This window comes from Gilbertella persicaria, assembly GCF_025201335.1.
Source record: "Gilbertella persicaria strain CBS 190.32 chromosome Unknown B0P05scaffold_1, whole genome shotgun sequence".
NCBI lineage: Eukaryota > Fungi > Mucoromycota > Mucoromycetes > Mucorales > Choanephoraceae > Gilbertella > Gilbertella persicaria.
The window spans coordinates 191,252-214,706 of record NW_026251962.1 but is presented as its reverse complement, the minus strand read 5'-3'; the positions used below and the strand labels follow the sequence as shown (position 1 = coordinate 214,706).

Below are 23,455 nucleotides of genomic sequence, written 5' to 3'. Positions count from 1 at the left end.
CCATTTATGCCAAGCTTCAAAGTGTCATGAATAAAATCCTATTTGGCAATACCATCCAGTCCTATCTAAACATCAATGTGTCTTTTAGGAATAATTCATGGCAAAATAAATTCATTCAATAATAGCCTTGATAAAAGCATTACAATCTCAGGAACAAATCTTCTAAATCTGAATGAAGCCGTTTTTCATGAATTAGAGAGCATACAATACTAGAAGACATTTTTTTTTCTTGCTATATCATTCATGGGAATAGATACTTTATCTGACTAAGTGTACCAATTGAGCCTATGATTAGATATTCCCATGTGCAAATCATTTTATTAGACGCTTCAATTTTAATTGTTATGGTGTCATCACTTCTTTATTAGTTTTGTGTACTTTTGAATGCTTAAATGATCATGTGACAAAAAGAAACATAAAGGGTCTAAAAATAGTTTATTAAATTCTTTAGTAAATAAGATTTACTTTTTCATTTCTATATTCTTTCTTGGTACGCGAGGATTCATAAAAGTAGGATGAACAACATACACTTTTTTCTTTTTCTTCTTCTTTTCTGTTTCTCTTGGCTTACAATTGGGGGTTTCCTTGTAACCTACATAATTGGGTTGCATTGGTGCATAAACAATGTGTTGATAAAATATAGGATAGTAACAATAGCAAGCATGATACATCAATGTTTCTTTTGTCATGAAGAAGAAGAAAAAAGAATGAATACACCCTATTTATATATGTCCATAAAAAAAATGGCTCAAGCGTAAACCTCATATGATTGTTGTCAAATGAGTTCATCAGTTGATTTGAAGTTACATAAAAGCAAAATGACCTTGGAATTTCAATGTTTATTTAAAGGATGATGCAACTCTTCTTTTTCCAGAAAGAGGGCTTATTGCTGCGACGTTGTTCTGGTGATTTAGCTTTCTTTGAGACATCGGATGTCTTTGTAAAAGAAGGCATGGCTGATTCATTCGATGAGCCAATAGCAGGTTCTGGGCGCTGAATGTCTTTTGATGCATGCATGATACGATCAACATTGACTGAGGGCGCTTTAATAGCTGAATCAACACAATGCTTGACATTATCACTCATAACGTATTTTCTGGTTGTAATGGTGTCTTTGGAAACAGGGGGTGGCGGTGTAGATGATTCATTAGGCGTAGGAAGAGGTTTAGAGTGGGATGTGTCTTCTTGTTTTTTAGAAGATTTTGATTTGGCTGCAACCACTGCTGCTGCTCCAACACTAGCCATAGTGGCTCCTATAGTAGCTTTCTTGGTTGTGTCTTTAGAAGGTAGTTCAGGTTTAGGAGAGTCGGGTCGAGCATTCTTGTGTGAGGTTTCATGAGGCATAGTAGACGCCTCATGAGATGCTTCTATAGCTTCTGTTTCTGCAAACGATTTATTTTGAACAGGTAATGCCTCTTCTTCTTGATGCCGTATAGTATCTGCAGGCTCTATGTGAGACAGAGCTTCTGTTTCAGCAAATGATTTGTTTTGAACAGGCAATTCTTGCTGTTGTATGATGTCTACAGGCTTTGTCTCTGTGTGAGAAGAAGCTTCTATAGCTTCTGTTTCAGCAAGCGATTTATTTTGAATAGGCAATTCCTTTTCTTGCTGCTGAATGGCTGTTCCAGCAAGTAAATCATTCTGCACAGGCATTTCCTTTTCTTTGTATTCACCTGATTGCACATCGCTTGATATCTTTTTGACAATACGATATACATCAATTGATTGAGAGGCAACAGCAGAATGAATGCCATGTTGAACATAGTCTGGTAAAGGCGTCCTATCTTCCTTGTTTGTCTGACCAAGTGTGGCTGTTAGATTGTCTGTAGCACCAACTATAGTATCATCACCACCACCACTTGCAACTTGTACAGCATTGGCAATAGCCATATTGGCAGCTGTCGTGACTACAGGCTCAGGTGTTTCCTGAGTGATAGCAGCTGTCTGCTTCTTTTTGTTTTTGTTTTTGTTCTTCTTTTTCCTGTTTTTTGAATTAATTGCCGAACTCATAAAAATTCTTTAGATAAAGAAAGAAAGAGAGAACATTCCCCATAAAAGATTTATATATATATATATATATTTTATTATTTCTTTTTACGCTTAATAAATCCATTCGATAACATATGAATAGCTGGTCTTTTATCGGTGGTTATTGGTTGCACTGTAGGCAATGTGGATGGCTTTGTTTGAATGACAAAAGACGCTGTGTCTTTGATTGCTTCCCTTGCTGTTTCTGTTGAAGCCTTGTTCGACACAGCATCATGAAAATCTAATGACATCAATTTGTTCCAGAACAGAGTAAAATCACTTGATGTGCATGCCACTGCTTCAGTTTCTGTCTGTGTCTGACTTTTTAAGCGCAATTCAAAAAACCCTGTCACTTTGCCTGATCCACATTCTTCTCCAATTGAAAGTAAGTTCCAAAAATCGACTACTGTCATTTTATCGGTGTTTCTAAGCAAGCGTGATTTCGCATCATCTTCAAATCGAGGTATGACTTGATCTGCCTCTGCTTCTGGAGGATACGATGTACCATAATGCCATTGAACCTTGTCTGAACTTCGCCAACCTCGTCTTTTAGCCCCTATTTCAATCAGAGCCGATGTCTGATCGTCTATACCGGGAACAGACCACCATCCTTCGCTTTCCACAGGCACTTTGTTCAACACAGAAAGCCACCAATAGACTAAATCTCGATCATTCAATGCCTTCTTTTGTTTATTTTCTGCTGATCTGGCAAACAAGTATTGAGGTTGAGCTCTAGCAAACACAAATACTGAGGATAAAGGGGGTAAACTCGCTATATAGCTTTGGACAATACGTGCTGTCAGTCCTTTGAATTTCTCAAATGTTTGTGTTGTGTCTACTTTGGAAATATACACAATGTGTCTATTTTTGAGTTTATATTCATAAGTCTCTAAACCGCATAAAAATCCTTCTTGTTCTGTTGAGACTAAGACAAGACGATGGCGAACGTGTGTGTCTCCATCGTGTTGTTTGATCAAAGGATCAGTACAACGCGTATAAACTGACTTTATATCATCAATTTGAAAAGTAGAAACAGGAGCAAAATGTTCAAGGCAGTGGGTTAAACACGTCTTGAAAGACATAAAGAAGAAGAAAAAGAAAAAAAATTTATTCAATAAACTTCCATTTGATAGGAATTGAACCATGACTAAAATCACCCAATTCTTCAAAAGCTATGTTGCTCATAAGTATATGATATATATATATATATATATATATATGCATCTTCTTACCTGCTGGACTAAGGTCAAGTCCTCCCGTTTGACATGTTTTGCAATTATCGACTACAGTGACATGAATGGATTTCCCACTGGGACCAACCACTTCAATTTGTTGACCACAATGAGGATTTTGACTTCCTTCTTCTTGACCCATTTCTTGTGCATTGACAGCAGCTACAAGTTCCATATTCTGACTTTGTTTACCACAACTACCTACATGTGTCTCAAGGTCATAATACGTTCCTTCACCACGGTGATAACCATCATCAGGCAATGCTCCAGCCAGACGAAGACCACCCACAAAACCAGGTTCCTCATGAAACGAATCGCCTTGTCCACCTGAAGATTGACGAGAGTCGTAGGGATAATCATCCTGTTGTGCTTGGTTACGATTGACTGCAGCCTTACTTCTTTCCCAGTTAATACTACCATCTTCATTGTAAGCAATCTTTTGGCTATTGCCATTAGCACGACCATTGTTATTATAGTTGGCACGACCATTGTTATCATAGTTGGCACGACCATAATCATAAGCGGCATTTCTAGCATAGGAGTAGTCATTTCTTGCATAACCATAGTCATTTCTACCATAAGGATCACTGTTATAAGCATTTCTTTGAGGAGGAGGAGGGGAGGAGGAAGACGACCATAATAATTGTAGTTATCTTGATAGCCTAAATAAAGCCATTTCAGTATTTACATGACTATGGATTTAGTTTATTCACCTTGATTTGAGTCAGGCTGAGCAAGTCTGTTATTAGGCTGACTGAAATGTTGATTGATATCAGCATCAATCAAGTCGGGATGATGATGATAAAACATATCATTTGGGAAATCAGCATAAACAAACTGAAGACACAATAGAACAAGAATTGCAATGGATACCATGTTCAACTAAAGAAAGAAAGAAACAAAAAAAAAAAAGCAAAATAAACAACGGTTTGTATTTAGAGAGAGAGAGAGATGGGGGTTTTTCTTTTGTTACATGGCTTCAGTCTTATCCCAAAAGAACTAGGGTGTCATAAAGTATAGAGTGTTGATTTAAACCGGATAAATAGAGTATCCGATAGTATCTGATAAAAAACCCTTTTCTTTATTCTATCCTTTTTCCTTTTTTTAGTAAACATGACAAGCCAGGTACACTATGAGAACAACAAACACATGTTTGTTTAACTATCTCTACAGTGGTATATGCAAAAAGAAGAAAGTAGATACTTTCCTTCGATCCTCAAAGGAATGAAGTATGAAGAAGAACTCATGTCTCGTTTACGTGCAGTGTGTCTTATACAGTGTGTAGGATATCGACTTGAATTGTAACTATCTCCTTAAGCATCTACTTTGTATTCACTTGTGATAGGCCAATACATACTGTAGCTACTGCATCTGCTTTGTTTCATCGGTTCTATACAAGAAGATCTTTTTATGAATACAAATCCAACGTATGTATATAAATCTTGTTTGTGATTTACTAAATAATACAGGGTAGAAAATAGCGCAAGCTTGTCTGTTTATTGCCTGTAAAAGCGATGAATCATCACGCCGAGCAAACGATATTGCTAAATCATGGCTTTATAAGCCCAATACAGTCCTCAGTGAAAAGAAGATGGTAATGTAGTTGTGAATACAGCCTAGAACTCACTTATTTCAACAGAGTAAATTCATTGCGGATCTACTGTATTATGAACTGATTGTGTTGGAAATCACTTGTTTCGATATGCAAATTGACCACCCTTATGTTGATCTATTTGAATTTGCTAAAGAGATCCATAGTAAAGTACTATTCTATTTTCTTTCTTTTTTTCTCTCTCTCTTTAACTTATATGAATAGCACCCAACGATGTGATTCATGCTGCATTAGCATTTATCAATGACAGTCTAAGATTACCACTCTGTTTATGGTATGATCCTAAATCAATAGCAGCCACAGCATTATTAATGGGTTATCATGGTCATGATATTCCATTCCCTTCAGATACCAATACACATTGGGGACAATACATTGAAAAAAACACAAGTTTATTGACTGGTAAAAACAGGTATAAGATAGACTTGGTAATATACTCACACTCTCTTAGATATCACTGCTTCTATTATGGAAGTGTATAAATTACCCAAAAAGTATCATGCAAAATAATAATAATAATAAAATCCCTTTTTCTTTCTTTCATGACCAGTCCATCTTCATTTCCTGAACAGAGAGTAGCTCAAGCTTTGGCTTCTATTATGCCACCACCACCAACAACAACAACAACAACAACAACAGGTTCTACTCAACCTGCCTTTGATCTAACTCATTTCTGGACTGAACAAATGCAAGAAATAGGTTCAAATGAACCTGATTTTAAGAATCATGCTCTTCCCCTTGCACGTATTAAAAAAGTCATGAAGACAGATCAAGATGTCAAGGCAAGTAACAATAAGAAAAAGATATCTTTATATTAACGCGTATTGAATAGATGATCAGTGCAGAGGTAAATCTGAATTCACTTCCAATCTAATTGACATAGGCACCTATACTCTTTGCTAAAGGATGTGAAATGTTCATCACTGAACTAACAAGACGAGCATGGTAAGACATACATAGCCTGGCTTTATTTTTATTTTTTATTAATGTTTGAAAGGGTGCATGCAGAAGAGAACAAGAGACGTACATTACAAAGATCAGATGTGGCTACAGCTATTTCCAAGACAGATATGTGTGATTTTTTGATTGACATTGTCCCTAGAGAAGAAGCCAATCGACATCAAGTTGTATATGAAGATAACAACAACAACAATTATTATACTGCTTATGGCCAAGTAAGTAGATCCTATTTAGTATCGCACTCATGTCTACTTAGGTTTATTATCCTTCATTAACACCAGAACAAATGCAACAATATCAATTTCAATTACAACAATTGACTAAAGAAGAATCAAATAATAATGAATAAAAAGAGGTCTACCTTTTTTCTTTTTTATTGTTTTTTTTGGGTTGTTAGAAATATAAAATATATATATACACACAAGATGAAGCCTTTGTTTTTCTTAGATAAGATCAGCAACATTCATGGGCATTTCTTCAATTTGAGTATTGTAGAATTGTTCAATGTCTCTCATAGCACGAACATCATCACCAGAGATGAAGTTGATAGAGACACCCTTACGACCGAAACGACCACCACGACCAATTCTGTGAATGTAGTTTTCACGGTTTGTGGGCAAATCATAGTTGATAACCAAAGACACTTGTTGGACATCAATACCACGGGCCAACAAATCAGTGGTGATCAAGACACGAGAAGAACCAGAACGGAATTCCTTCATGATGACATCACGTTGAGCTTGGTCCATATCACCGTGCAAGGCAGAGACAGTGAAATCACGGGCTTGGAGCTTGTCAGTCAACCAGTCGACCTTTCTACGGGTGTTACAGAAAATAACAGCTTGAGTGATAGTCACAGTTTCGTATAAATCACACAAAGTATCCAACTTCCATTCTTCCTTATCGACAGCAATGTAGAATTGCTTGATACCTTCCAAAGTCAATTCATCACGCTTGACCAAAATTCTGATAGGATCTCTCATGAACTTCTTGGTGACTTCCAATACATCAGCAGGCATGGTAGCAGAGAGAAGGACAACTTGAGTAGATTCAGGCATCAATTGGAAGACATCGTAGATTTGGTCCTTGAAACCACGGGACAACATTTCATCAGCTTCATCAAGAACAAACAACTTCATGTACTTGGTGTTAAAAGCACGTCTGTTTTGGATCATATCCAAGACACGACCAGGAGTACCAACAACGACTTGGACACCAGATTGAAGAGAAGCAATGTCTTCACGGATATTGGTACCACCAATACAGGCGTGACTCTTGATACCCATAAAGTCACCGAGGGCCATAACAACCTTTTGGATTTGGAGAGCCAATTCTCTAGTAGGTGCCAAGATCAATGCTTGAGGTTCCTGGAGGGAAACATCAATAGATTGAAGCACAGAGATAGAGAAAGTGGCAGTCTTACCAGTACCAGATTGAGCTTGGGCAATCACATCATGACCTTTGATAACGGGCATAATAGCACGTTGTTGAATAGCAGAAGGTCTTTCAAAACTATAAAAGAATGTTTAGTTTTGTATCATTCTATTGACTCACTTACCCATATGCATAAACACCACGAAGAAGTTCGGGCTTAAGGTTCATGTTGTCAAAGTTATCAATAACTTCTTCCCAGTTGGACTATTTTTTTTTAAAAAAAAAAATATTGGTTATTCTCTATAAGAAAAAAAAATTTTTTTTATGTTTTTTCTTACCTCGATTTCGTTATCTTGGAGTTCTTGCAAAGGTTCGTTACTTTTTGTTTTTTATTAGCTTTATATGTATCGACATGGATTTGTTTATATATTTACCTCATATTGAATAATAGGTTAAAGTGAAGAAAAAAAAGAAAAAAAAAAAAGAAAAAAAAATTTTGTAGCAAAAAAATAGGCTAGGGGCCAAATAGTGCGTCACATTTGTTAAGCCATCTGATTCCTTATTTGAGTTAAAACACCGCTGATTTTATTTAGGTTTAGCAATAATATAACATGTTGTGCCCAAATGCCATCTTGAATGCTCTACTATCTCTAGTTTTTGCTTTACACGTTCATCTTCAAATAAGCCCATAATATCTCGATTCCACCAACAGCCCCATTGTTTGACATGCTTATCAACATTTGTATCCAACAGACGATTTAACCAATCATAATGAGAACGACCATGTTCAAGCAACAAGACTCGAGAATCCTTTGATCGACATGAATCAGCTATTTGAACAAGTGCCTCTACAGGATCTCCACAAGAACAAAGACCAAATGTATCCACGACTGTATCATATTTTCGGTTTTGTTTCTCTTCTATACTGGTTGTCTCGAAAAACGCTTGATGGAATCGATCCTTGTATGACTTGAGGTATTTCTCTTTGGCTTCATTCAACATGGGCTCATGTCTATCTGTAAATGTAGCTGAATGTACCTTATTGGGCTTATAATAATCAAAGTTCCTTCCTGTGCCTGTTGATACTTCCAATACATCGCCCTATCATTTGCTATCAATGGCCTACTTATTGAAGTTTTTTTTTTTTTTTTTTTTTTTTTTTTTTTTTTTTTTTTTTTTTTTTTTTTTTTTTTTTTTACCTGAGCTTTTCCAATCAACCAACGTCTTAATAATCCTACACCCATTACAATTTCATCCCAACTAATTTCTTGATCGTATTTCTTGGCCACAGTTTGCCATACATTGGATGTATCAAAACTGGAAGGTGTGAGACTAGGATCTTGAGGCCCTTTGCCAGCCACCCTATCATTGGTATCATTCTTACTCTTAAACACAAGCATACTGACATAGGCTGCAGACACGTAAAGTAAAGTGCCACCCATTAAAATAGGTACTAATTTTGGACTTTGTTTCGGTGGTGGTGGTGGAGGAGGAGGTGGAGGTGGTGCATGAATAGGTTTATATTTAAGTCCTCCTGCTCGAGAAAAAACTTTCTTTGTTGACATGGAATAGAATAATGATAATAATAAAAAAAAGAGAGAGAGAGAGAGAGGAAGAGAGAAAAAGATTTTTTTTTGACATGGCTTCTTCTCCGCAAGAGAGAATTTTCTCAGTTTAAGCCAATGAAATGAATTGATATGCTGTATTTTCTTCTTTCATATATGCAACAAACCTGCCTTGAAACAAATGATGTTCTTTGTCTTGTGTCACAAACATACGTATGTAAATTCGCCTTTGTTATCTATTTCTATGAAAATAAAGGACATTATTTTATTTTATAGGGAGTTGAACTCATTCAAACAAGTACTTGCACTGTATTCTTTCCTTGTTTCTCTACTCGATGTCAATGACACATATAGACACATAGAGGAAAGCTCCGATAAACCTATATATGGGAATTTTTCTTGGATTTAGCATCCTGTTTACCTTGCCTCGGTCTTTTTGTTTTTTTTTGTTTTGTTCTTGTTTTTCTCTCTCTCTTTTGAATAACAACAAAAAAAGATGCGATATGTTCTATTGTTTTTAGTGTTGTTGAGTCTATGTCAACTCATAACAGCATTTTATGGCCCTGGTGAACGCTTTAGAAGAAGGTAATTTTTTTAAAAAAATGTGTGTAGATTGATATATCTTTTTAGTCATTTGATGAAACTCGAAACAAAGCATGAGAAAAAACTACCAGAGCAATATGGTCCCTTTTACTATGATCAACCTGTGGATCATTTTGACTCGAATTCTTCTACTTTTAAGCACAGATATTGGGCCAATACAGACCATTATGAACAAGGTGGACCTGTTGTTTGTAAGTGATTTCAAATTGCATTTGGCTTTGACCATGTTATAGTATACAATGCTGGTGAAACACCTGCAGATGAACGTTCGTTTTATGTAATTAATTCAACCATGGCTGATTTAGCTAGACGATTGAATGGTATTGTGATTGTGATGGAACATCGTTTCTATGGTAAATCCATGCCTGCCCCTGTAAGCCATTTCATCCTAGACACACCTACAAGAGATTCACACTCACCTTAGGATTTCTCTGCTAAATCGTTGGCTACCTTAAATACCAAACAAGCACTTGAAGATATGGCTCATTTCATCAAGTTTGTCAAGGTAAAAAAAGCGTTTTTTTTTTTTTTTTTTTTTTTTTTTTTTTTTTTTTTTTTTTTTTTTTTTTTGCTGATGCTAAGCGGCTTCTATTTAGTTTCCCAACTTGGATCTCCCACCTGCACCTGAAACAAAATACATTGTGTATGGTGGTAGTTACAGTGGTAATTTAGCTGCCTGGATGCGCCAAAAATACCCTGATCTTGTCTTTGCTGCCGTACCTTCTTCCGCCCCTGTTCAAATGAGCTATAACTATTATCAATACTTTGATCCTATTCTTCAATATGGACCTAAGCATTGTATTGATGCCATTCGTTCTGTTGTTCTCTATGTAGATCATATCTTGTTTAGTCCATTCAAAGACCATAAAGTAGCTTTAAAAAGACAATTTGGTGTTGAAGAATTGCAACATGATGATGATTTTGCTGAACGTAAGTACCTATCTTCTAGAGAAACCAAGCTTATTGTCCTCCTAGTACTTTCTTCCCCATTGGGTATGTGGCAAGCCATGACACCTACTGAAAACCCATTCCAAGACAAATTCTGCTCTATTTTTGACGGACTAAACCAAGTGCATGAGTATGTCGATGCTTATGCCAACTACACTTTACATTCAGTCCAACGTCAATGTAAAAACCAGACCATCACGGAATGCCTTGACACGCATGACCCTCATTCTACCAAATATTCAGACGAATCTGATGAAAACCGTGCTTGGTTCTGGCAAGTGTGTACTGAATACGCTTATTGGCAAACGGCCTCACCTCTTTGGCGACCTACCATTGTATCCCGCAAACTCAATACGGCATGGTACCAACGCCAATGCCCTTACATGTTTGGTGAACATGCTGTTCCTCATCGACCTGTATGGCGTAAGATCAACCGCGATTATGAAGGATGGTATACCAGTCTAGACCGTGTCTATTGGATTGATGGTGAATGGGATCCTTGGAGAACACTCAGTATTCAAAGTGAGGATGCGCCTGATCGTTCGGGTTGGAATGAAAATGCATGTTATGCTGTTCTGCCCAAGTCTGTCCATCATTGGGTAAAGTAACTCTTCTCTTTTTTTTTTTTACGCATAACTCATTTTTTTTTCTTGATAGGACTTTTTCACAACAGACGCTGTTTCTGGCTTTATCAAGGATACACAAGATAATGTGTTTGAAACGATCCGTGCATGGATTGATGAAGCCAATGACTTAAACACGCCTGCCCTTGTCTATCAATCCCATTCTATCTAAATAAATATATATAAATATATATACATATACACACAACAAACACAATTTATTTAAGAGGAACAAACTTGGAAGAGTGAGTGGCACCAATACCGGGACGACCGTGCTTAACAGGCTTGTAGGTGATGGAGAATTCACCAAGGTAGTGACCAGTCATTTCAGGCTTGATTTCAACTTGGTTGAAAACCTTACCGTTGTAGATACCAACAACAGAACCAATCATTTCAGGAACAATGATCATGTTACGAAGGTGAGTCTTGACAACTTCGGGCTTTTCACCAGCAGGGGCGTTCTTCTTGGCAGCACGAAGCTTCTTAATGAGACCCATGGGCTTACGCTTAAGACCACGTTGGAATCTTCTACGAGCACGGCAGTGGACGAGTTCCATGAATTGTTCAGAGGACAAGTCCAAGAGTTGTTCGAGGTCAATACCACGGTAGGTGAACTTACGGAAAGTTCTCTTTCTGGGAGTTTGCTCGTCAGCCTAGAATAAGGTGGTCAGTAGGATGGCACATGAAAAAAAAAAGAGAGTGTTGAAAATAGAAGAAAAGTTGTTGGATTATGCAAGTGTATTCAATTCTATCCATCCATCCATCCATCTTTTTTTTTCTTCTGAATACTGATCTTTATCCATGGATAACAACTCTGATGATTTTCGACACTCTCTATCTTTTATTTCTATGGACGTACCATCTTTAAGCACAAAAAAAGAAGGGTTTCTAGGTTGGGAGCTGCTAGCCTTCAGGAATCAATCCACGTCTGGGTCTGCCGGTATCATGAGGTGCACATTTGAAATCCATTTACTCCGATTCGAGTTGAATTTTCAAATTACCCGGACATTGTCATTTACCGGACTACCTGCATAGTGCATGACATAAAAAAAAAGAATGTTTATTCTTTAAAAAATCTTGAGAAAAGAACAAGAGCGTTAAATAAGAAATGAGCCTGCTCATGTATAGAATAAAGACAGTTCCTTTAAACAGGGGTATGTTGTTAACGAGATATTTAGGCATTGAACATACAACCATATTCTTCGCGCAAATTGTAAAAATGGAAGGAACCAATGTAATGAAACTATAGAAAGTTAGTTTTATATAGATCGAATGTTTACTTACAAAGATACCCAAACAAACAAAGACATGCCAAATTGCATGGCTTGTCATACCAGCAGCATCGAATTTACCGGGAAAGAATTTTTCTGGGAATCGCTTACCATACACTGTGACACCACAGATGTACATGACAGCACCAAGTAAAGCAGGTTTTAAAAAGACGGCGGTGTTTGTAGTCCCCTTGACGGTGGTCATATGAAGCAAAGGAACCACACTCGAAAAAGCCATGGCGACAAACAGTCCAATACGAAGAGGACGGTAACGTCTTGTATCAAAGAAACGGAAAAAAGGCAAGATCACACCAATACTGCCAATCAAGCAACTAAAGATCATATATCGATTGCGGGGGATGGGGTCACAATAGAAACCAAAATGAACCACGATGGAGATGGAAGCTGTTATTAAAAAGGTAATACCAATATAGTCGAGGGTGGCTGTAAAACTTTTAACGTGATATGCTGAATGACAAATAAAGGTATGGTAAATAGAAGAACATAACAAACAAGTGAGAGATGCCAAACAAAAGGCCATGAATACAAGTAAATCTTGATTTGAAGCATCAGGGAATTTTCTCTAACAAAAAGACTGTAAGCCGACTTTTTTTTTTATTCTTGTTTGAATTACCTGGAAGACATGAACAGAGAGATACATAAAAAAAAAGAAACCAAGTAAATGACTCCAAATGTTCATTGTCTCATTGTGCAATTTAAACAGAGACTTGAGACATTCCTTTGTGCTTCGATAGAAACGATAACCAGACAAAACGTATTGGTTTTCTTGTCTATCCTTGGGCAATTCTTCGATCAATAAAAGGCGCTTCGATCCAAGCATCAAAGCCTTGGCAGTCTCCCAAGTCTCATGGATTTGACCATCCATATATTCAACAAAAGTTGCTTCATCCTGCTCTTCTTTCAATTTATTGTTGACAGTTGCCAGAATTTGTGCTGCCAGAGATGATCCTTGGACAACCGAAGTAGAAAATGATCTGCCTCGCGTATGAGGGATAGTGAGTGCGTCCTTGGTAGACGAAGCAGAAGTAACATGGGATTGAGAGTATCGACGTAAATGAAGGTTGGTAGAAAGATATCCATCATCTAAAAGAAGAGGTTGTTCTGCCATTTGAGGAGGTGCCATGATTGATTGAAAAGAATGTTTCCCTTTTATTTAAACTCTCTTGTGTTGAAGCCAACAACAATAGCGACAATAAATAAGATCTGTCACTATAAAATGTTATATATAAACAAAAAGAAAAAAAGGAAGGCAGCAAATAACTGGTAAGGTACAAAAATATTTTACCCCAAACTATACCACTGATTGGCCAATCGGATTTTGACGCAGAACAAATGAGGATAAGTTTTTTGTACCAGTCACTTCTTGAGTTTCTTTAAATTGATTCGCCCATCTCCTCTCTTTTTTTTTCTATTTCTTACTAGCCATTTTTGAAAGGGGTCAAAGGCATTTTATTTGTCTATTTTATTGGTTAAAGTATTATTAAGAAATAGACATGTATTTGAATAAATGTGCAGTGATTTAGAATGAACGCGCAGATCTCGATTTGTTCCTTTTTTAGATTGCTCTTTCTCTTTTGAAGAAAATCAAAACGAAGCGTGTTTGTTAGTGTATTTTTGTGTTGTACAAAAAGTAAAATGGATTCAAAAGAATAGAGATTGCTATTTCTCTGGCTGTACACCTCATAATATTGTATGATGTTGCACTCTTTATTGCGAAATACAGATATATTTGAAGGTTATACACAAGCTGATCCGAGAATTCTGGTTTTGTAAATTCGTTTATATTCAAAACAAAAGCAAGTTTTTGTTTTACCCGAAACAAAACAATATTGAAGAAAAAGTGGTCAAAATAGGCAAAACCGACCATTTGATTTTTGGTCTTTTAAAGCTGGCATTCTACATGTTTCGTGACCATGTTACTCAGGTGTTACTCATGAAAGGAATGCATTTCTATGGACAAATTACTCTTATTCTAGAGAAACTGCAAGACCATACAGGATGGGATGTATATTGGTGTAAATAGCTGGAAGAAAGATACCTCCTATGAGGGAACACAGGTACGTATGACCCCAAAGCATAGTTGGCATATTAATTGTGAAAGTGTTTCATCAAGTTTTAAAGTATACAAACTCATTCTCACTTATTGTACAATGTCCTCTCTTTATGTATTTTATAAATGACTGGTTTCTTTATGCGGGCAACAGCAATAGAAAGTGGTCAATTGATAAAATACAAACAGCCTTTCACCTTTTTTTTTCCAAAATCCACGCAAAAATAATTGTTTTTAAACAAAATGTCTCCCAATCTTATTTTCTTTTTTTCGCTAGCGTGTTGGGCAACACAAACCATCGCATGGACTATTTCGACTTCTCTGATAGATAATCATATACATCATAATGATTTAGTTTTGATAGCTGCTTTGTTGTATACAAAATCGGTTCATCCGCAATTCCAAAAAAAAAAAAAAAAAAAAAAAAAAAAAAAAAAAACTTTGTACAGCTGCATCAATTTCATTTTTTTAGATCCGTGAAAGTAAACAACGATATTGTCAAATATTACTTGTCCCTACCTAAGAATACTGTAAATAATATGAAAGTGGTATTCTCTCCTTCTAAAGACTCGAACAGAACAAGATCTATATTACAGAATGAATATATCTTTGAAAGCATAGTAGAATAAACTTAACTTGAACTCTTTTGTTTACAAAGCAAATGTCTGATTTAACCAAGCTGGGATATTTGAAACTGTTAAGTAATCATTTGGCACCGCTGTACATGTTTAGAAGCTACGTCAACATACTCCAGTGGCACAATGGATACATACCAAATTTGGATTGTTTTCATATTAATCGCCATAGTTAGGTATGCTAATTAAAAGGCGAAACTCTTTAAGGAAATCACAAGACGCTTTCTTATTAATAAATAATATAGAGAATGAAGGGGATGATGGCGATAAAGAAAAAAAAAAGAAGGAGTCTATATATATAGCTTGAATGTTGTTGCACAACAGGTCTATTTTTTTTCTTCTTTTCTTGCTCCTTTTATTTGCTCCTTTTTTCTTTCTTTCTTTCTCTCTTTTCCTTTTTCTTTTATATATATATATACCACAAGAAAATAATAATAATAATAAAAATGGCCCACCATAGAACTTGTATTAGCGACTTGCCTTCTGAACTCTTGCAGCAAATATTACAATATATACTAGAAGCACCTGATGGCACTTGCCAAGATTTACTCAACTGTGCTTTGCAATGTCGATCTTGGAGTTATCATGCTCTTCAACTACTCTGGCACAAACCATTGATTCTTAAACCACAAACATGGCTTAAATTTTCCAAAACGTTAGCCCTTTTAGACACTTATATTGACTATGCTCCATTAGTTCGGCGCATCAACTTATCGGCTGTGCCTGAATATATTGGGGATGAATCTCTTTTGACTCTATCAATGTGCAAACAACTTGATCGAATCACACTCACAGGCTGTATGCATATCTCAGAAAATGGACTACAACAATTTCTGAGTAAAGATACAGGTCGATACCTACTTTCTATGGATTTGTCAGAAATCAAACATATCACAGATGAAACAGTTCTGTTGATTGCAGAGACTTGTCGAAGTCTACAAGGGCTTAACCTGACAGTGAATCCTGTCAAGGAAGAAGAATGTCTTGGTGTGACAGACAAGAGTATTGTAAAATTAGCAGAAAATTGCCGAGATTTAAGAAGAGTAAGTTGTAGAGAAGCAAACTTGTAAATTAAGCTTTTTTTTTTGTTATGCCTAGATTCGTTTATCCAATTGGAAACTATTAACAGATGAGTCCATTATGGCTTTAACAATGTATTGCCCTAATCTATTGGAAATTGATGTTATCAACTGCAATATCTCTAACCAAGCTCTGACAAGTATTTTTGAAAAAAGTCGAGAATTGCGTGAACTCAAGGTCAACAACTGCCAATTCTTGAATGACCATGGTTTCATTTGCTCTTCACTTACCACAAGACCTAGCTATTATGACCAACTCCGTATCCTTGACTTGACCAACATTGTCAGTATCACAGACCGCACAGTTGACTGTATCACACAATCTGCACCTAAAATCCGCAACCTGATCCTCAACAAATGTGTTCATATTACAGACAAATCTGTAGACTACTTGACACGCTTAGGACGCTACTTACATTATATTCATTTGGGAAGCTGCAAAAATATCACAGATCAAGCCATTATTCACTTGACATCCAAATGCACTCGTATTCGTTATATTGATCTTGCTAGTTGTCATCGCTTAGGGGATGATACAGTAGTTGCCTTAGCTGCTTTGCCTAAACTGAAGCGTATTGGTTTGGTTAAATGCCATCGAATTACAAATCGAGCTATTATTGCACTCACACGCCATGCTCGCACAAGTGTTTCATTAGAACGTATCCACCTTTCCTATTGTGAACAACTTACAGTACAGGCCATTGCCGTCTTGGTAATTCATTGTCGCCGTCTTACTCATTTAAGTTTATCGTTTATTCCTGCTTTTCAACATGAAGAATTCCAACGTTTTTGTCGCCCACCACCTAAAGAATACAATGCAGAATTGCAGAGAACCTTTTGTGTCTTTAGTGGTCAGAATGTGCATGATTTAAGAAGCTATTTAAAATCCTCTGCGTATGTCACACAACAACAACAACATTTAAATATGCGAAGATTGTATCTTCAGCAAGATCGATTAGATGAACTAAGTGAAGGCTTGCAGAGAACACACGTAGTGTAAATAATCTTAATAAACAGTTCGGTCCGAACTTTTTCTTTGATTTTATCTGAGTTTCAAATTTGCTGTTTTCCTTATTCCAGTCAAAGACATACTCAAATTCCTTTCTTTCTAATCCGTATAGACGACGATCATACACTATGGGTGGTAAATAGAAAAGAACAATCCATCTGATGATACTAACCAGCCATCCATTTTCTGAAAAGCCTACAAATATCTTGAAGAGCTTGCCAGAAAGAAACAATCCGATGTTTCTCGTTTCTTGCTTCGTGTGAGATGTTGGGAATACAGGTACATTTAAATACACAAAAAGAAGAACAATTTATTGTTCTTGTTTAGGCTTGAATACGTCCTTTTTTTTTCGAAAAAGGAGTTGATCAAATTCATCCGATGAGCAATACTTTGTGTTATTATGTACTTGTCTTAACACACTATATTTCTGGATTTTTTTATATAGACAATTGAACGTTATTCACCGCGCTTCTCGTTCTTCTCGTCCTGACAAGGCTCGTCGTTTGGGTTACAAGGCCAAGCAAGGTTTCGTTATCTATCGTATCCGCGTTCGTCGTGGTGGTCGTAAGAGACCTGTTCCCAAGGGTGCCACTTACGGTAAGCCCGTCAATGAAGGTGTTTCTCAACTCAAGTACCAACGTTCCCTCCGTTCTACTGCCGAGGAACGTGTTGGCCGCAAGTGTGCTAACTTGCGTGTCTTGAACTCATACTGGATCAACCAAGATGCTACCTACAAGTACTACGAAGTTATCCTCGTTGACCCCTCTCACAAGGCTATCCGTCGTGATGCTCGCATCAACTGGATCGCCAACCCTGTTCACAAGCGTCGTGAAGCTCGTGGTTTGACTGCTGTTGGCAAGAAATCCCGTGGTCACAACAAGGGTCACCGCTTCAACAACACCAAGGGTTCTGGTCGTCGTGCCACCTGGAAGCGTCGCAACACTCTTTCTCTCCGTCGCTACCGTTAAACTGCTTAATAAAGTTTCTACACTTGATATTCATAATTTGTACATAGTCAAAAAAAAACTCGCTTTATTTGTCTTTTTCTTCTAGTGTTCTTAATAACATTTTGATACGATATTCTGCTTTTTCATTGGCGATTTTAAGTTGTTTGATTTCATTCTTTAATTCTTCATTACTGCTTTCTTCAGGAAGGTTGTCTACACAGAATGAGCTTCTTTTGTATGATAATAGCCATCAAGTACCTGTTTTATGGATCACTTTTTTAAGTTGGTTGACTTGGCGTTGAAGGGATTGAATAGCGACATCCACTGGTGTATCGCTTAAAAAGTGTTGCTCTTCAGTAGACATAATTAAGAAAAGGAAAAGAAAACTTTGTCTGACAGCCCCCATCACATAAAGTGACTGACACTGCTAAATTCAACATGATTGGATAAAATAGTGTCATTCAGGAACCCCTCCTCCTTTTTTTTGGATTTCTGACAATTGGAAGAATTGAAAATATCGATCTCGAATGTTTGGATGATTCATTCGAGTCTACAGCTATCTCGTATCATTCCTTTAGTTTTGGAAAAATAAATCATTTTATGTATAATACCAAGTAAGTTTACTTAAAAAGGAAGAATAGCTTTCTTGTGTCATCATGCAATTGGATGTACAATGCTTGTCAAGAAATGACTCTTATGCATGCCATTTAAGGATAAGAAAATATGTTTAATGATGCATATCGTTAAGAGAGAGAGAAAAAAAAAAGATTGTGTAAAATAGTTTTGGTAGTATTGTTGAATAGAAGCATAATAAATTCCAATTAAAATTTAATGATTTAATTTCTCTGTCAGAAAACTCAACACAGCATTTGATATTCAGACAATTCTATCAAGCATTGGTAATTCAGTTAAAAAATCTTGATTAGAGTAACAATAAGTTTCAACAAGAAGAAAAAAAAAAGGTACAATTGAATAAGAACAAAATCCCTAGCAAATCACTCGTTTTGATAAACTCGAAATCCCTTGTACGTCAAGAAGAAACACATAGTTTATTGATGAAAATATGAGAATTGCATAAAAAAGAGAAAGAGAAAGATTGACAATTAATTTTTGTTAAATACAATTTATTTTCACTTTCCGAGCTTTGAAAAGAACAATAAGTCAAAATATAGACTATATAGAATCTATTTTCTTCTCCATTCTTTAGTTATTTTAGGTAATGACGTCTTTTTTTTTCCAATCGCATGTATTGTAAGCTAGTTGATTAAATTGCTTGGAAGAGAGATTTATAGAAATTGACTGAACTTGAATCGTGTATCTGTATTTAAAGTTGAAGAAAAGCAGGGATTTCCATTTCTTGGAATAAACAAGTCAAAAACAAACAAAAAGAAGAGAAAGGGGGACAAAATAACATGGTGATGAATCAAAGATAATCACTCACCCTTTCTCGACTTGATGCAATATTACAATAAGCACGGGTTAATATGACACGGGCCTAGAAAAAATAGAAATTAAGAAATTTTGGTGTTACAATTAGCTGTGTTTCCTATTTAAAATGCTGTATCACTTTCATATATATATAAGAGGGGCAACATAAGGGAAAAATATATATATATATTTACTTTTTTCTTTTCTCTTTCTTTTTTCACTTTTTACCTTCATAATAATATATAATTTGTAATTATTAAATAATGGATACTAGCCCAACATGTACAGGTTGTGATAAAGTGATTGATGAAGGCTCAGTAATAGCCTTTGGTGACTCATTGTTTCATTTAAAATGGTAAAAGAAAAAGGGCAATTTGAATCAAACTATAATTGTCTGTCTTTAGTTTCATATGTGCAAAATGTTCAGAACCGGTGGATTGTGAATCGAATTTATTACTGTTGACAAACGGGAAACCTGTATGTGAGAATTGTTCTTATTGTTGCAATGCTTGTAAATTAGTGATTCACGACGAGGCAATTATGACAGGTTAGCTTGATTTTATCTATCAGCTCAAATTGATCTTATTTTTCTAGGTGATCAAGCATATCATGCTGACTGCTTCAAATGTGTATCATGTAAAAACAAAATTGAAGATCTAGTATTTACTCAAACAAGCAAGGTAGAATCTATATTTATCCATATTGTATATGATATCTCATGCTACACATGCTATGTGCCATGTTATACAAATCATTTATATAGGGTATTCACTGTACACCTTGTCATGAGAAACGGAGAGCTGAAAAACAAAAAAGAAGAGAAGAAAGAGAAAAGAGACTACAACAAAAGCAACGACAAAAGGACTTACCGAGTACCCCTCAGGTATAGTGAAGATAGAAATACACCGTGTCTTATTCTTTTATAGCGTCACAATCAACTTCAACCACCAAACAATCAGTATAGCCGATCATCGAGTCGTTTATTTGATTCGCAGCTTGTTACTGATTACATAAATAGACCAACGCATTCTCGATCGCCTTCACGAGCATCAAATCAGAAATCACTGACGGATCCACCTACGCCTTCGCGTTCTCGAAGTAACTCAATTGAAATTCCTCGTCTTTCACCTGAAATCCCTCAACCAACGCCTTCTCGATCTGAAGCTATTCTTTCTTCATCCAACAAATCATCCTCGCTTCATTCTCCGCCCCTCTCTGTCGACGATAACAAACTAAACAAACTATCCCTCGATTTACCTGCACTTAACCTGTCTTTCTTTGACAATGATTCGACTGATTTGATTAACCTGACAAAGAAACTGGGCGCAAACATATCACTGGATATATACGGTATTGACAAGGAAAAAGCAGCAGAAGTACCAGTAATTGTCAAGACGACAGAAAATATCACACGGGCTTCTCAGTTATTAGAATCGTCATTGACAGCCGAAATTGATGACCTGGAGGAGTTTCCTCGACCGCCTTCTTCTAACTTGATAGCTGATCGACTCTCTGTTTATACAACATCTTTATCAAGTGCATCATCTTTTTCCTTACAACAGAAACAAATGGAACAACAACAAGTAGAAGAACAGCTTCGCACAGAAATCGAAATAGCAAATTCTAAGCTAATGGCCATGCAAGCAAGTTACAACAAAATCAAAGACGCTAGTCGTAATGCATTGGAGGAGTTCGCTGTTGCCAAAGAAGAGTTTGCGAAAGAAGTGGCACTGCGCCAAAAACAAGAATATAACATTTTACATTTGAAGCATCAATTACATATTGCCTATCAATCGAGACATATGTCAAGAACAGAACTCACAGTAATTACAAGAGAAGAGATTGAACGAGTAGCAAAAGCCCGTGTGGAATTGGATCGTACATGCAATGAGCTCAAGGGATACAGAAACGTCTTGGTACAAGACATTGAATCATTATCAAGACAGAAACAGGCTGATATTGATATGTAAGTAGAACCATATTCTCATGTTAGCGATTGACATTCTTGGTATATAGAAATCCAACTATTCATTTACAAGAGCAAATCAAAGCATTAAATTGTGAGATAAAATCACTTCATAGTGATAAAGATGCTATACGTGAAGAGACAAGAGTGCTCGAGTCATTAAGAGATGAAGTTTTGCATGAAATGATTATGCTCAACACAAAAAATGCTGAATTGACAGAAATGAACAATGATCTCTCAAGACGTATGACGGAAAGAGAAGCTGGTTTTATGGCAAACAATTCCTTCCTGAATACACCCTCTCCAAGCCTTTCTTCCGAGCTCACATCACCTATTGTTGGTCGAAAATCTTCGGAAGCAAGTATCATTCGAGGACAAATAGGACAACCTTATGTAACAGCTACCTCTATGTTATATCAACAACAACAGCATAATATTCAACAACAACAGCAACAACCCAAGATGTTCAAATTAAAAAAGAAAGGCAACATGTTTTCTAAACTTAAAGGAAAAGACCCTGCTGCTACTATTTACGGCAACAACAATAGTAATTTGATGAGCGGCAGTTCTTTGAGTCTGACAACACCTACACCACCCGCTAATAATAATAATGATTACTTTAGCACAAAACCTGCAACCTCCAAATCTTCAGCTGACTTGACAACACAACATGGGTCACATACGTTCTTGGCGACATCCTTCTTACGACCTGTGAAATGTGAAGCTTGTGGAGAAAAGATGTGGGGATTATCTGAACTTCGGTGCCAAGGCTGCCATTATATTGCACACGGCCGTTGTTTACCTCATGTACCTCAACTATGTTATGGATCTCAAACATCGACTAGTTTAGAATTAGAAGAAAAAGACACTGTAGAAGATATCAAGCTGTTCGGTTTTGATCTGAGTCAAAGAGCACAGCATGAAGATAGAGCAGTGCCTTTGATTATCAAACATTGTATTCAAGTTGTTGAGAAATCTGGTATGGATTATGAAGGCATTTATCGAAAATCTGGAGGTGCTGCACAAATGCGATTGATACATCAACTTTATGAAAATTATCCTATTGGTGAAGAGCCTTCAGCACTAGAATTTGATATAGAAGATGAGGAAGGCATTCATGATATCTGTGCAGTGACAAGTGTGTTGAAGCAGTACTTTAGAGAATTACCAAATCCTTTGATACCATATAATTTATACTCTCAATTCATTGAAGCAGTGTGTAAGTGATGTATGTTACAAGAGTGTATCTGACTCGTTTTTATTAGCTGTTTATATAGGACAAGACAGACAAGACAAGTTTTTCGAGTTACTATCGCAATTACCTAAAGTTAATTATGACACGCTCCGATTATTAATTCAGCATTTGAGTCGGTAAGCAATAAAGACAAAAAAAATGTCATACTGATATTTGTTATAGCGTTCAAGAACAAAGTCATTTAAACCTAATGACAACTAAAAACTTGGCTATGGTATTTGGACCTACCTTATTACGGGATGAAGAAGCAAGCCGAGACTTAATTGACATGAGTTATAAGAATGCAATTGTTGAATTTTTAATTCTTCATGTACATGATCTCTTATCATAAATTTTATTTATTTATCCATATATTGAAAACATACATACTTTGTGAGTACTAAATGACTTTTGATTCCATTTGGCACATTACACACTTGATATGCTTTTCGATTCTCAACGTATGCCTTTTTTTGAGCATCAAGCTAATTGCGCAATCTTATTTTATACAGTAACTTTCCTTATAACTTATTTTTGAATAAAATTGATAAGCATAATAATAACACTAGCGCTGGATTGGCAGTCTGCTACAGGTACGACTGCTTTCCAGAATAAACCATCATTTCTATCTTCTAGTTCCCTTCTTTCGAGTTTCTTATGTTTGAGTATCCATAAAAGAACATATCGATGCATAAATATAGCAAGTTTTGAAAAAGTCAAAAAATCGTCAATTTGCCCTTATGATACTCTTACGAAATCTTCAGTTTCACTATTTTGCGATTTGTGAGCGACAGAGACATTATAGACATAACATGCCTTGGTACGAATTATTTCTCTAGGTTTATGAAATACACTCAAAGTGTTAGATCT

General features: G+C 36.3%; 13 protein-coding genes across 13 annotated transcripts; 6 read left to right on the top strand and 7 right to left on the bottom strand.

Annotated features, from left to right (window-relative positions):
• Positions 1-374: 374 nt before the first annotated feature.
• On the bottom strand, positions 375-2,096 carry B0P05DRAFT_520836 (uncharacterized protein). The gene has a single exon (XM_051575806.1). The coding sequence runs from the start codon at positions 2,008-2,010 to the stop codon at positions 844-846; it is 1,167 nt and encodes a 388-aa protein (XP_051439623.1). The 5' UTR covers positions 2,011-2,096; the 3' UTR covers positions 375-843.
• Positions 2,097-3,117, bottom strand: B0P05DRAFT_520834 (histone H3-K56 acetyltransferase; the record flags this gene model as incomplete). The annotated part of the gene is made up of 1 exon (XM_051575805.1): positions 2,097-3,117. A coding segment is annotated over exon 1 (746 nt), but the record flags the coding sequence as incomplete, so codon positions are not given.
• Positions 3,114-4,178, bottom strand: B0P05DRAFT_520833 (RlpA-like double-psi beta-barrel-protein domain-containing protein-containing protein). The gene is made up of 4 exons (XM_051575804.1): positions 3,974-4,178; positions 3,949-3,952; positions 3,261-3,862; positions 3,114-3,200 (listed from the first exon to the last, which is right to left on the bottom strand). The coding sequence occupies exons 1-4, from the start codon at positions 4,134-4,136 to the stop codon at positions 3,136-3,138; spliced, it is 834 nt and encodes a 277-aa protein (XP_051439621.1). The 5' UTR covers positions 4,137-4,178; the 3' UTR covers positions 3,114-3,135.
• Positions 4,179-4,350: 172 nt separating this feature from the next.
• Positions 4,351-5,415, top strand: B0P05DRAFT_520829 (cyclin-like protein). The gene is made up of 7 exons (XM_051575803.1): positions 4,351-4,385; positions 4,434-4,561; positions 4,606-4,687; positions 4,735-4,854; positions 4,900-5,017; positions 5,077-5,274; positions 5,324-5,415. The coding sequence occupies exons 1-7, from the start codon at positions 4,374-4,376 to the stop codon at positions 5,380-5,382; spliced, it is 717 nt and encodes a 238-aa protein (XP_051439620.1). The 5' UTR covers positions 4,351-4,373; the 3' UTR covers positions 5,383-5,415.
• B0P05DRAFT_520822 (histone-fold-containing protein) lies at positions 5,412-6,192 on the top strand (the record flags this gene model as incomplete). Its single annotated transcript, XM_051575802.1, has 4 exons — positions 5,412-5,654; positions 5,705-5,719; positions 5,756-5,817; positions 5,870-6,192. 4 exons carry the CDS (start codon positions 5,415-5,417, stop codon positions 6,105-6,107), a joined length of 555 nt encoding a protein of 184 aa, XP_051439619.1. The 3' UTR covers positions 6,108-6,192.
• On the bottom strand, positions 6,192-7,657 carry B0P05DRAFT_2478 (P-loop containing nucleoside triphosphate hydrolase protein). Its single transcript, XM_051573329.1, has 2 exons — positions 7,545-7,657; positions 6,192-7,470 (listed from the first exon to the last, which is right to left on the bottom strand). The coding sequence occupies exon 2, from the start codon at positions 7,305-7,307 to the stop codon at positions 6,276-6,278; it is 1,032 nt and encodes a 343-aa protein (XP_051439618.1). The 5' UTR covers positions 7,308-7,470; positions 7,545-7,657; the 3' UTR covers positions 6,192-6,275.
• Positions 7,658-7,791: 134 nt separating this feature from the next.
• Positions 7,792-8,606, bottom strand: B0P05DRAFT_460849 (S-adenosyl-L-methionine-dependent methyltransferase; the record flags this gene model as incomplete). The annotated part of the gene is made up of 2 exons (XM_051574038.1): positions 7,792-8,307; positions 8,406-8,606. The coding sequence occupies 2 exons, from the start codon at positions 8,604-8,606 to the stop codon at positions 7,792-7,794; spliced, it is 717 nt and encodes a 238-aa protein (XP_051439617.1).
• Positions 8,607-9,229: 623 nt separating this feature from the next.
• Positions 9,230-11,237, top strand: B0P05DRAFT_520812 (serine carboxypeptidase S28-domain-containing protein). The gene is made up of 7 exons (XM_051575801.1): positions 9,230-9,356; positions 9,402-9,565; positions 9,608-9,747; positions 9,799-9,879; positions 9,971-10,304; positions 10,350-10,921; positions 10,980-11,237. Exons 1-7 carry the CDS (start codon positions 9,268-9,270, stop codon positions 11,115-11,117), a joined length of 1,518 nt encoding a protein of 505 aa, XP_051439616.1. The 5' UTR covers positions 9,230-9,267; the 3' UTR covers positions 11,118-11,237.
• B0P05DRAFT_2564 (putative ribosomal protein S15) lies at positions 11,047-11,963 on the bottom strand. The gene is made up of 2 exons (XM_051573348.1): positions 11,805-11,963; positions 11,047-11,598 (listed from the first exon to the last, which is right to left on the bottom strand). The coding sequence occupies exons 1-2, from the start codon at positions 11,805-11,807 to the stop codon at positions 11,164-11,166; spliced, it is 438 nt and encodes a 145-aa protein (XP_051439615.1). The 5' UTR covers positions 11,808-11,963; the 3' UTR covers positions 11,047-11,163.
• A 33-nt stretch (positions 11,964-11,996) lies between these two features.
• B0P05DRAFT_520807 (hemolysin-III related-domain-containing protein) lies at positions 11,997-13,526 on the bottom strand. Its single transcript, XM_051575800.1, has 3 exons — positions 12,851-13,526; positions 12,230-12,799; positions 11,997-12,188 (listed from the first exon to the last, which is right to left on the bottom strand). Exons 1-3 carry the CDS (start codon positions 13,358-13,360, stop codon positions 12,120-12,122), a joined length of 1,149 nt encoding a protein of 382 aa, XP_051439614.1. The 5' UTR covers positions 13,361-13,526; the 3' UTR covers positions 11,997-12,119.
• Positions 13,527-15,316: 1,790 nt separating this feature from the next.
• B0P05DRAFT_501614 (uncharacterized protein) lies at positions 15,317-17,047 on the top strand. Its single transcript, XM_051575457.1, has 2 exons — positions 15,317-15,924; positions 16,052-17,047. Exons 1-2 carry the CDS (start codon positions 15,369-15,371, stop codon positions 16,999-17,001), a joined length of 1,506 nt encoding a protein of 501 aa, XP_051439613.1. The 5' UTR covers positions 15,317-15,368; the 3' UTR covers positions 17,002-17,047.
• A 55-nt stretch (positions 17,048-17,102) lies between these two features.
• B0P05DRAFT_2433 (60S ribosomal protein L15) lies at positions 17,103-18,363 on the top strand. Its single transcript, XM_051573317.1, has 3 exons — positions 17,103-17,145; positions 17,205-17,289; positions 17,456-18,363. The coding sequence occupies exons 1-3, from the start codon at positions 17,139-17,141 to the stop codon at positions 17,976-17,978; spliced, it is 615 nt and encodes a 204-aa protein (XP_051439612.1). The 5' UTR covers positions 17,103-17,138; the 3' UTR covers positions 17,979-18,363.
• A 1,222-nt stretch (positions 18,364-19,585) lies between these two features.
• Positions 19,586-23,355, top strand: B0P05DRAFT_520801 (uncharacterized protein). Its single transcript, XM_051575799.1, has 8 exons — positions 19,586-19,740; positions 19,790-19,932; positions 19,980-20,065; positions 20,149-20,268; positions 20,312-21,351; positions 21,402-22,570; positions 22,617-22,722; positions 22,769-23,355. The coding sequence occupies exons 1-8, from the start codon at positions 19,649-19,651 to the stop codon at positions 22,935-22,937; spliced, it is 2,925 nt and encodes a 974-aa protein (XP_051439611.1). The 5' UTR covers positions 19,586-19,648; the 3' UTR covers positions 22,938-23,355.
• The last annotated feature ends 100 nt before the right edge of the window (positions 23,356-23,455 follow it).

What these genes read in the sequence shown, in the direction of transcription:
- B0P05DRAFT_520836 (XM_051575806.1), bottom strand. Translation starts at nt 2,010, where the DNA reads ATGAGTTCGGCAATTAATTCAAAAAACAGGAAAAAGAAGAACAAAAAC.
- B0P05DRAFT_520812 (XM_051575801.1), top strand. Translation starts at nt 9,268, where the DNA reads ATGCGATATGTTCTATTGTTTTTAGTGTTGTTGAGTCTATGTCAACTC. An exon ending in GGTGAACGCTTTAGAAGAAG is followed by an intron (nt 9,357 to 9,401) that starts GTAATTTTTTTA and finishes ATATCTTTTTAG; the next exon opens with TCATTTGATGAAACTCGAAA. An exon ending in CCAAGTCTGTCCATCATTGG is followed by an intron (nt 10,922 to 10,979) that starts GTAAAGTAACTC and finishes TTTTCTTGATAG; the next exon opens with GACTTTTTCACAACAGACGC.
- B0P05DRAFT_520833 (XM_051575804.1), bottom strand. Translation starts at nt 4,136, where the DNA reads ATGGTATCCATTGCAATTCTTGTTCTATTGTGTCTTCAGTTTGTTTAT. An exon ending in ACTTGACCTTAGTCCAGCAG is followed by an intron (nt 3,201 to 3,260) that starts GTAAGAAGATGC and finishes TGAGCAACATAG; the next exon opens with CTTTTGAAGAATTGGGTGAT.
- B0P05DRAFT_520801 (XM_051575799.1), top strand. Translation starts at nt 19,649, where the DNA reads ATGGATACTAGCCCAACATGTACAGGTTGTGATAAAGTGATTGATGAA. An exon ending in TATTTACTCAAACAAGCAAG is followed by an intron (nt 20,066 to 20,148) that starts GTAGAATCTATA and finishes TCATTTATATAG; the next exon opens with GGTATTCACTGTACACCTTG. An exon ending in AAACAGGCTGATATTGATAT is followed by an intron (nt 21,352 to 21,401) that starts GTAAGTAGAACC and finishes CTTGGTATATAG; the next exon opens with AAATCCAACTATTCATTTAC.
- B0P05DRAFT_2478 (XM_051573329.1), bottom strand. Translation starts at nt 7,307, where the DNA reads ATGCCCGTTATCAAAGGTCATGATGTGATTGCCCAAGCTCAATCTGGT.
- B0P05DRAFT_2433 (XM_051573317.1), top strand. An exon ending in GTGAGATGTTGGGAATACAG is followed by an intron (nt 17,290 to 17,455) that starts GTACATTTAAAT and finishes TTTTTTATATAG; the next exon opens with ACAATTGAACGTTATTCACC.
- B0P05DRAFT_520829 (XM_051575803.1), top strand. An exon ending in TTTATGAATACAAATCCAAC is followed by an intron (nt 4,688 to 4,734) that starts GTATGTATATAA and finishes AATACAGGGTAG; the next exon opens with AAAATAGCGCAAGCTTGTCT. An exon ending in AAACACAAGTTTATTGACTG is followed by an intron (nt 5,275 to 5,323) that starts GTAAAAACAGGT and finishes ACACTCTCTTAG; the next exon opens with ATATCACTGCTTCTATTATG.
- B0P05DRAFT_501614 (XM_051575457.1), top strand. Translation starts at nt 15,369, where the DNA reads ATGGCCCACCATAGAACTTGTATTAGCGACTTGCCTTCTGAACTCTTG. An exon ending in TCTTGGTGTGACAGACAAGA is followed by an intron (nt 15,925 to 16,051) that starts GTATTGTAAAAT and finishes AACTATTAACAG; the next exon opens with ATGAGTCCATTATGGCTTTA.
- B0P05DRAFT_520807 (XM_051575800.1), bottom strand. Translation starts at nt 13,360, where the DNA reads ATGGCACCTCCTCAAATGGCAGAACAACCTCTTCTTTTAGATGATGGA. An exon ending in TCTCTGTTCATGTCTTCCAG is followed by an intron (nt 12,800 to 12,850) that starts GTAATTCAAACA and finishes TCTTTTTGTTAG; the next exon opens with AGAAAATTCCCTGATGCTTC. An exon ending in TTGTTTGTTTGGGTATCTTT is followed by an intron (nt 12,189 to 12,229) that starts GTAAGTAAACAT and finishes AACTTTCTATAG; the next exon opens with TTTCATTACATTGGTTCCTT.